General features: G+C 44.3%; 1 protein-coding gene across 1 annotated transcript; it reads right to left on the bottom strand.

Annotated features, from left to right (window-relative positions):
• Positions 1-232: 232 nt before the first annotated feature.
• LOC140190159 (fMet-Leu-Phe receptor-like) lies at positions 233-1,045 on the bottom strand. Its single transcript, XM_072246670.1, has one exon. It carries the CDS (start codon positions 1,043-1,045, stop codon positions 233-235), a length of 813 nt encoding a protein of 270 aa, XP_072102771.1.
• Positions 1,046-10,480: the final 9,435 nt, after the last annotated feature.

Below are 10,480 nucleotides of genomic sequence, written 5' to 3'. Positions count from 1 at the left end.
TGGGTATTCAGAGGGGATTAGATTAATTGGCCATTAATTTACTAATTTAATTGATCCGACAATAATAGGCCGAATGGCCTGTCCCTGAGCTGTACTGTTCTACGCTCTATGTTCTAAGAGATTGGAAGAAGCGTACAGGAAAGCCTCCATTCCTGACCATATTTGCAGCCGACTGTCCACTGTGTCTGTAGTCAGGAGATATTGGTCGGCTGAGGGCCCACGAGGTATTCTATCAGACATTCGTATTTGAGGTGGAATTGCGGGTCTCGGTCTCACCCTTTGGCTCATGCTCGGTGAAGGCCAGCTGGAGCGAGGCAAACGTGGAGCGCCTGAAGACCTGACGGAAATCGCTGCTGGCGAAGACGTAGATAAGAGGGTTGAGGGCGGTGTTGAATGAGGCCGGGGCCTCAGTGAGTATATACCAGTCAGAAAGACGCAACATGCTGTAGTTTGATATGAGGGCGTAGAGAGTGCTGGGGAGCCAGCAGATCATAAAGGCGGCTATCGCGGTCATGATCAGGCGTATGGGCTTCCTGGACTCAGCGAACCTGGCCCCTTGCAGCCTCCAGCCAACGAGGGCGTAGCAAATAGTCATAATTATAAGGTGCGGGTGGGCAAAGGTGAAGGCGATCCAATGTAGCGCACACTCGAAAAAATACCGTGAGAGGAATACAAGCATAAAGATGACGATGGCTATGACCCAGACCACGAAGCAGGTCACACGAACCCATGCGAGGCTCAGATGTTGCTGGAACCAGATGAGCCGTGTAATAGCCAGGCAGCGGTAGATGCTGATCAGGCATAACAGATATAGGCTGGCAAAAGCGACTAGGAACATTGTGGGTAATACAAGCAGCCAAAAATAAGAGCGTTTGAGCTGGAGAATGATGTATAAGGGGAGACACAGGCAATAAATCAGGTCAGCCACAGCCAGGTTCAGGAAGCACACCTTGCAGACGTTAATTTTCATCTTGAAGCCCGTCACCCAGATGACTGCGCCGTTGCTCGGGACGCCCAGTAGGACGGTAAGGAGCAGGATGACCATTGTCATGCGGAAGGTGTTCCCCACTCCATTCTGAATCTACCGGCCGCGAAATTGTTGGGGGAGACATTCCCAGTGAACGTCAAATTGGACACTCCTTCAGAGAGCGATATGTCTGTTCTGGTGGTGGAAAAATTGTGGAAGTTAGAGTGTTGAATAATTGAGTGAAGAGGCATTGAGGAGGGAAGGAGAGAACGAAAAACGAAGATAGTCACACGGAACAGAAACAGGACACGTAATATGGCAGTGAAGGCGGAGTAAGTCTGCTGCAACGCAGAGACCACAATCTTCTTTCATTACTTGCCGCTGGACACCCACCGCCCAGAACTGTCAAACACTGTGTGGTGGCCGCCCGTGTTTTATCCTCCCCACGTGAAACAAAGTGACACGGAGGCGTTCCCTATGAAGGGTATCCACCGGAACACAGCCGTTATTTGGATCCTGTATCAGCCTCTGCAGCCAGGAGAATATTGTACTGGATTAGAGTTATCAGGTTGCTACCACCACTAATACTAGTTCCCGAGACCGTGTGAGTTTGCTCCGGGTACTCCCTTTTCTCCACGTTCCACAGACGTACTAGTTATGAGGTTATTTGATCATTGTAAAATATCCTGTGATAAGGCTACGATTAAATAGGTTGGTTGCTGGACGGCGCGGGCTAGATGGCAGAATGGGCTGCTCCACGTGTGTCTCTAAATACAATATGTGCCTAAGACATTTTGCAGAGTACTGTAGAATGGCTTTCCAAAGTGCTCATAAGCTCCCTGCTAAAAGGACGGCCTGCATTCTGAGGCTGTGTCGTCTAGTCTTAGCCTACTTCACCATAGGAAACATCTATTCCACATCCACTCTTTCGAGGCCTTTTAACATTGGACAGGTTTCTATGAAAACATCCCCCCCGCCCACCAATTCTTCTGAATTTCAGTGGGTAGAAGTGACTTCCTCATATGACAAACCTTTTGACCCCAGAAACTCGAGACGCCAGTAGGTTAATTGATCACATGACAGTAATTAGGCGGCACGGACTCGTCGGGTCGGAAGGGCTGATTACCGTACTTTATCTCTAAATCTAACTAAAAATTAAAATAAACTTTAAAATAGTCTAGCCTTTATATTCGGTTAAGTCTCCGCTCAAGATAAATATTAGCCTTACCCTCAATGTTGCTCCTACAATGGAAAAGCGATTCTACCTGTCTGCACCATCTCTATTGCTAATATCTTAACTTCTTTTGTTAGGCCATCCGTAAGCCGCTTTCGCCCGCATGGAAAACAAGCCCAGGCTTTCTAACCTCTGAAGTTCTCCTCACTGAACTGCATATTGACAATCCCACTGCCCTGCCTTCATTGCCTAAGAGAATATACTCTCCTGAAAAACCTCCCGAAAGTAGTAAGGCAGGGTTCCTTCAACAACACCGCCACGCTGATAATCCCTGATCAGCCACCGCATTTCCAAATTAATATAAAACCCGTGGAAATGCATCTCACCTTTCCCTGGAACCTCCGGCTCCGTCCCGGTCCTCAGCAGTTTTGGATTCTTGTACTCAGACGTTAAGTTCTCCTGAGCAAAAGAGGCTCAATATAAGGAAGTTGAGTTGTTGAAATCATGAGATAATACTTTACTCAGAAAGCACAGAGGGAAAAAACATTTCCTTTTGTTTTTCAGAAGTAGATAAATCGATCACGTGGTAAATTTCTGAAATTAACCCCATAAGGTCAGGTGATTTATCCACCTTCACACCTTTGATTCCCCAGAACTTTCTCTCAAGGAATAGTGAATTCAGGCACTTCATGCTGGTGACTTCCACAGTGAACACTGATGGAAAATGCATATTCAGGTGGTCCGCCGTTTGCGTTTCCGCCTTTAGTACATCTCCAGCGTCTTTTTACAGCCGTCCAAACTCTCTGGGTTTGAAGTTACAAGAAGCTCAATATGAAGAATTTCACGTGTTGACATCATGAGATAATACTTCACTCAGAGAGGAGTGAAAAATAAAACATTCAATTTATTAGAGGCCACGGGATTTATTTCTGCCGGGCATTGTGCGATGGGACAGTGCAGAGTTTCTTTTTGTGATTACTCCATGTGTTCCAGGTGACTGATCTATCCTAGACCTACGATTTACCCCAGAACTTTCTCTACTGGAATAGTGAATTCACACCCATCATGCTCGTGTCTTCCACAGTGAGCAGAGATGCAAAATACTTATTCAGATCATCTACCAATTCCGTGTCCCCCATTACTAACTCAACAGCACTTATTTACAGAGGCCCAACATCCATTCTTGCCTCTCTTTTACCCTTTACTTATCTTAGGAAACATTTGGTATCCTCTTTAATTTTATTGGTCAGTTTACCTTCGTATTCCATCTTCAATTACGTTTTAGTTTCCTTCTGTTGTTTTTTCAAAGCTACCTAATCTTCTTAATTCCTAGTAAATCTCGCTGTATTTTTAGTTACGTTTGGCTTTCTGTTGGCGTTAACTTCTTTCCTTGCCCACGATTGTTTCATTGTGCCTTTAGAATACTTCCTTCTGTTGGGATGTTTATATGCTGTGCCTTCCGAGCTGCTTCCGGAAATTCCAGCCATTGCGGTTCTGCCAACGTCCAAAGGGTTCTTTTCCAATCAATTCTGGCCAACGCCTCTCTCATGCCTCTAATTACCTATATTCTGCGGTCACTCTAATTACCTATATCCTGCAGTCGTACCTGATACATATGTGTTCAGAGCAATTCCTTCAGGGTAAATTCAATCATAATATGATCACTGTTCACTTTGTGTTCTTTTACCTTAAACGTTTCCCTCAGTTCGTCAGCGACTAAGACAGGGACTTCTTACACTTGCAGTTTTTTTTTGGTTTTTTTAAAGCTCTATCCATATAACAATATAACAATGACAGCACGGAAACAGGCCATCTAGGCCCTTCCAGTCCGTGCCGAATTGTTAATCTCACCTTGCTCCACCGACCTGCACTCAGCCATAACCCCCGATTCCTTTCCTGTCCATATAGCTATCCAAATTACTTTACACGACAACATCAAACCTGCCTCAAACACTTCTGCTGGATGCTCGTTCCACACAGCTACCACTCTCTGAGTAAAGAAGTTCCCCCTCATGTTACCCCTAAACTTTTTCCCTTTAACTCTCAACTCATGTCCTCTTGTTTGAATCTCCCCCACTCTCAAATGGTTAAAGCCTATCCTCGTCAACGCTATCTATCCCCCTCATAATTTTTAATACCTCTATCAAGTCCCTTCGCAACATTCTACGCTCCAAAGAATAAAGGCCTAACTTGTTAAACCTTTATCTGTAACTTAGGAGATGAAATCCAGGTAATGTTTTAATACATCTCTTTTGTACTCTCCCAATTTTATTGACATCTTTCCGATAATTCGCTGACCGGAACTGTACACAATACTCCAAATCTGGCCGCACCAATGCCTTATACAATTTCAACATTACATCCCAACTAATATACTCAATGCTCTGATTAATAAAGGCCAGCATACCAAAAGCTTTCTTCACCACCCTATCACATGAGATTCCACCTTCAGCGAACTATGCACCATTATTCCTATATCCCTCTGTTCTATTGCATTCTTCAATGCCCTAACATTAACCATGTATGTCCTATTTTGATTTGTCCCACCAAAATGTAGCACCTCACATTTTTCAGCATTAAACTCTGTCTGCCATCTTTCAGCCACTGCTGAATCCATTTTACTACATCGAAATTAATGCCTAACGATTGAACCTTCCTAACTAACCTTCCGTGTGGAATTTTGTCTAAGACCTTACTGAAATCCATATAGACAACATCCACCGCTTTACCCTAGTCAACTTTCCGAGTAACCTAATCAAACATTCAAGAAGATTTGTCAAACATGACCTTCCACGCACAAATCCAGGATGACTGTCTCTAATCAGCCCTGTCTATCCAGATAATTGTATATAGCATCTCTAAGAATACTTTCTATCAATTTACCCACCACTTACGTCAAACTCACAAGCCGATAATTGCTAGATATACTCTTAGAACCCTTTTTAAACAATGGAACAACATGAGCAATATGGCAATCCTCTGGCAACATCTATCCCCGTTTCTAATGATATTTGAAATATTTCTGTCAGAGCCCCTGCGATTTCCACACTATCTTCCCTGAAGGTGCTAGTGAATATCTTGTCCGGACCCAGAGACTTATCCACTTTTAGATTCCTTAACAGCGCTAGTACTTCCTTTTCTTTAATCGTCGTACTTTCCATAAATGCCCGTCTTGTTTCATTTACCTTACACAATTCAAAATCCTTCTACTTAGTGAATACCGAAGAAAAGAAATTGTTCAAAATCTCCCCCATTTCTTTTGGCTCCGCATATAGCCGTCCACTCTGATTCTCTGAGGGATCAATTTTATCCCTCACTATCCTTTTGCTATTAGTATTACTGCAGAAACCCTTTGGATTTATTTTCACCTACTTGCCAAAGCAGTCTCCTATCTTATTTTAGCGCTTCTAATTTCTTTCTTAAGATTCTTTTTTACATTCTTTATATTCCTCGAGCATCTCATTAACTCCAAGCTGCATATATTTATTGTAGATCCCTCTCTTTTTCCGAACCAAGTTTCCAATATTCCTTGAAAGCCATGGCTCTCTCAAACTTTTAAATCTTCCTTTCAACCTAACAGGAAGATGCTATCCACAACGATTCTTTTCCAATATTTCTATTATTAATTTTACATATAAGAATACAGAATACAGGAAAAAATATATCGTATATAAAGACTCCTTACCCTATATTCATATAAATTAATTAATTCGTAAGATTGAATTATAGTAATTTTATTATATAGAAAAATCTTACCCACTACCAAGACCAAAGATGATTAGTAAAGAAAAAAATGAAAAAAAGTTTCAGTCATCATCTGTGCTTTAACAGCATATCAAATGTTTTGAAAATAATTCAAACAAGTTACCTACAATGTTTGAAAGTCTTTGCTGGATTCAGACAATAAACATCGAACGTTCTCTAAATTTCAACGTGACATGACATCACGAGACGATTGAGCGTGAATGGGTGGTGCCACAGGTTTCCATTTGAGCAAGAGGGTCTTTCTGGCCATAGGATAAATAAAATCCAAATATACAAGTCAGATGACTCCAAAATGATATCCTTTCCTCCAACAATACCAAATAAAAGTGTCAAAGGATTAGGTTTAAAGTTTACTTTCAAAAGTATCAAGAAGGTTTAAAGTACTTCTTTCCAATATTTTTCAAGACTCAGACATGTCCAAAACATATAAATGAGTGAAACTTCTCCATTATTACATTGATCACAAAACGGAGTTATACCTAAATAAAAGCGAGACAACTTTAAATTGTAGGAGAGAATGGCGGGCACATAACGATGAAGTGTTAACCAATTTATAAATTTGATTCCAAGTTTACTCAGAAAGTGAAGTCTGTAAATCTTGTTCCCAAAGTTTTTTTAATTGTATCTGAAGGAACACCTCCCATTCTCAACAGCATCTGGTAGATTCTTCTCAGGGCTTTTAGGAAATGTTCTTATTTGAGACAGTAAAGAATCTCTTATTTGTAGGTATCGAAGAAAAAAAAATGAGTTTTGGGTAAACTGTATTTCGTTGACAGCTGTTCAAACGAAAAGACACTTTCCTCTACAAACAAGTCCTGAAAGCATTTAATACCTAATACATCCTATTCTGTAAAAGCCATATCAATCATAGAGGGTTTAAAAATAATTAGAAAAATGACACTCGAAAGAAAAATTTCAGTAAGCCAAAGTATTTTCGGAATTGTTTCCAAATTCTCATACTGAATCCACAACGATTCAATAACATTCTTTCTATTGTCACCTCTTACTAATGATTTCAAATCATTTTTTTCAGCATCACACCCACGCCACACCTTCTACCGTCCTGCCTGTCCTTGCGGTACAATGTGTATCCTTGGACATTAAGCTCCCAGCTACTGTATAATCCTCCTTCAGCCACGAAAGCCACTCTTCTTTCAGTTAGTCCTGACGAAAGGTCTCGGACCGAAACGTTGATTGTACTTCTTCCTCTGATGCTGCCTGGCCTGCTGCGTTCCACCGGCATTTTGTGTGTGTTCTTCAACCAAAAGCGCATTTTCTCTTCCGGAAAGTCGCCGCCGTTTTCGTGTGCCTTCTTCTGGCCAGTATCTTTACAAGATGGTTTAACCCAGCCATTATCAATGTCCTTCTGAGATTGTCTGCCTGGAATCACAGGTTGCTTAGTCAGGATCTGTGATATACACCCGCTACACATACCACCTGCCCTCACGGCTCCATGTGACACTGATCGGGAGATCAAAGCAGGTGTTACAGCGTGCCTAATGGTGACCTGCAGGCTACCGGAGGGAAGGAGCGTCTTCCACCTCTTTTGGTAGATATTTATCTCCACCCCGCTACCCTGGAGGTTGCCGATCTCTCGATTGAGAAAACGTGTCCTAGTATATGGATAGAAGACCAGAGAATGTCGCTGAAGTGGATGATAAATCAGACTCGATGGGCTGAATGGCCTTATTCTGCTTCTATGTCTAATAGTCCAATGGTGTTTAAAATTGAATGGAATGAAGAGATATGCCACCAAGTTTGAAGAGATTAATGTAGTCTGGGGTCGGGTTTATCACAGAAATGGTGTGCTGTAGGACCAGTTCCTGTGTTTCATTGTTCAACATGTTGTGTTCTGAACGCACTGAGCGATAGCCTCCGCTCTAGGTTCCTGATGCAAAGAGGGAAGTTACTCTCGTTGAAAAAGGTCCATATCTGTCCCCACCACTGTCGCTCGGACGAAGGCCCTCGAAGAGAATCTCTAAGATGTTGTCTCCAGTGTGACCATGCTTTGGAATTACGTTCCCCAATGCTTAACTACGACGCCATGAGCCTTTGCATCTACATTTCATAGTTTAATTTAATGGTTAATCAAGCCTACATGATTATAACCAAACGCAACAGCGTTACTCCGGGGCCAAGGTAAAAAAAAAATACCAACAGCAACACATTACAAATCAATATAAACATTAGCACGTGCATATAAGATATCAGTAAATACACTCAGACAAAAAATATAGTCTGAGACCCTGAGTCCATGAACGCTGCAGAAATCCGAACCATATGTGAACAAGAGTTTCACAGACAGTACATGGAGACTATCAGTGATTTCTTCCTCACTGGAACTCACTGTGTCTGACGCTGGTAGTGGGTGAAGGGACGGCGTAAAGGGCGCCTCACTTTCTGTCTGATCCATGGAGTGTGCGATTGGACGGTGTGGAGGGAACTTCACGCTCTGCCTGACCCCGGGAGAGTGTGATGGGACAGTGTGGAGGGTGCTGCACTCTGTGTCTGACTCGGAGAATGTGTTATGGAACGATTAGGAGAGCCCTTCATTCTGTGTCTGACCCCGGAAGTATATGATGGGAGAATGCAGAACGGGCTTCACTCTGTGTCTGATATTGGGAGTCGTTGTTGCAGCGCCCATCACCGGGCCGTCCCTTTGTGACTCTTAGTACCTTAGTCGAAACCTCACATTCACTGATCCAATGGATATGGGCGAAGTAGAGTGTTGTACCACAGTAATGCAGTCATGCTCGTCTTCTTCGGAAGGCTCTGGAACAAAGGTAGCAGGACTAACTGCAGGTGATCGGCGATACGTATAATTGGGCTGTAACAGCTAAATCACCTCGTATCCTGTGTCGGTGCTTCATTTGCAGTGGCGGCACGGAGGACTGCATCATGCAGGCGGTAGTCGTGTATTCATTGCCGACAATAGCCGACCATCCCCAGGAAGGAAAGAACATCTTTCTTCGTTTTAGGCGGCCGTATCCGTAAAATGGCCTGTATTCGGTCCGCTCCTATCTCTCGAGTCCCAGCCTTCAATTATAACCCGAGGTACTGCACTTGTGGCTGACAAAATTGCAGCTTTTATTTAGCCACCAATGACTTCGGGCAGCTAGGAACTGGAGCAGGGTCACTGAGTCTTTTACACACTCTGCCAGTGTAGCTGACGCCACCAATAGATCGTTGGCGTATTGTATTAATATAGAACTTTCTCCCAGATGGCACTTGTCTCAGTCATGCTCAACGGCAGCAGCATACACGGCCGGAATTTCGGTATACCCCTGGGGCATCGGGTCCAGGTATACTGATGCCCTTTGTATGTGAAGGCAAACAAATACTGGCTATCCGGATGGAGAGGAATAGAAAAAAACACGGAGCACAGGTCGACCACAGTGTAGACAGTAGCATCAGAGGGAATGGATGAAACAATCATACTGACGTCAGGTACCACCGGTGCTGTGGGAATTGCAATGCTGTTTACAGCCCTTACATCATGCAGAGAGCGCGCCGCTCATTGGGCCGTCCAACTTTAGGTATAGGCAGTATTGGTGTGTGCAGGGGCTGACGTTAGGCTTGAGAACCCCCTGTTGGAGCAGAGAGTCCATGACCGGGGCTATGCCTTCTTCTGCCTTAGCTGCTAGTCGATACTGCCTAACACATGGTAATACAGCATTCATTTTAGCTTGACACAGAGGTCCCTCGCAGTGAGCACTCGACCCACGTGTGTCTTGTGGAGGGCCCACAAGTCTGCATTTACCCTTTCCAATGCTGAAGGGCTCCTATGGCCTGGCGGCTCGGGCAGTTGTTGTCGTTGAAATTCGGTTAGGGTGTCCTCCAACTGGCGGGATGTTCCCGGAAGGTATATTCTTTCCTCCTCAGGCCCGTTCCATTCAAAGTCCCCAATGCACTCGATAATAGGGGCTGATTGCAACCGTTTCATCATTGGGCCTATCTGTTTCTCCTGATAGGGAGGCCGTACAGCAAGGGGTAGGTGAGGTATTGACCGGGTCCCAGGTGGGACAGGGGTTGCTACTCTGCGGTCAGGCGTAGCGGGATACCCAGCCCTTCCTTCTCAAAATATAGTTAAGGGTCTGGGTGTATCTCAGCTTTCAGCCCTTCGTGGGTGTACGCCTTTTCTCGGTATTCTGGATCATCTGTCGTTGTGTACCAGGCGGTGCAGTGTAAACGGGAGTAGTATCGGACCACTTGCAACAAGCCCCACAAAGCTTCAGTGCGAGCCGTCGGCGCCAGCCCCTCAAGTTCTGGCCGCAGCCGGCACATCTTAACTGTGTCGGGGTTGCCCTCGAGTTGCCAGCATTACAATACCGGGTCGAGTTTGGCCTCGTGGTTGAGAAACAGGGACGTTAACTGATGCGTCCGGGGCGAGGGTACTTCCATGTACATGCCCTGAGGAGAGCAGTAAATAGTAGTTCCTACCCTACACAGAGCTTGGCATCCCAACAGCGGCAGGGGAGTAGTATTGGAGACTATCAAAGTTTCTTGTATACAAGTGTCTCCCAGGGACAAGGGGAACTTCTTCGATAAGAGTTCTGACAGTGGGATTCCGGCTA

Source organism: Mobula birostris, chromosome 29, assembly GCF_030028105.1.
Source record: "Mobula birostris isolate sMobBir1 chromosome 29, sMobBir1.hap1, whole genome shotgun sequence".
NCBI lineage: Eukaryota > Metazoa > Chordata > Chondrichthyes > Myliobatiformes > Myliobatidae > Mobula > Mobula birostris.
The sequence above is the reverse complement of the archived record's forward strand: the minus strand, read 5'-3'. Positions and strand labels throughout refer to the sequence as shown.

Bases quoted from the DNA above. Each gene is read 5' to 3' on its own strand.
- LOC140190159 (XM_072246670.1), bottom strand. From the start codon at position 1,045: ATGGTCATCCTGCTCCTTACCGTCCTACTGGGCGTCCCGAGCAACGGC.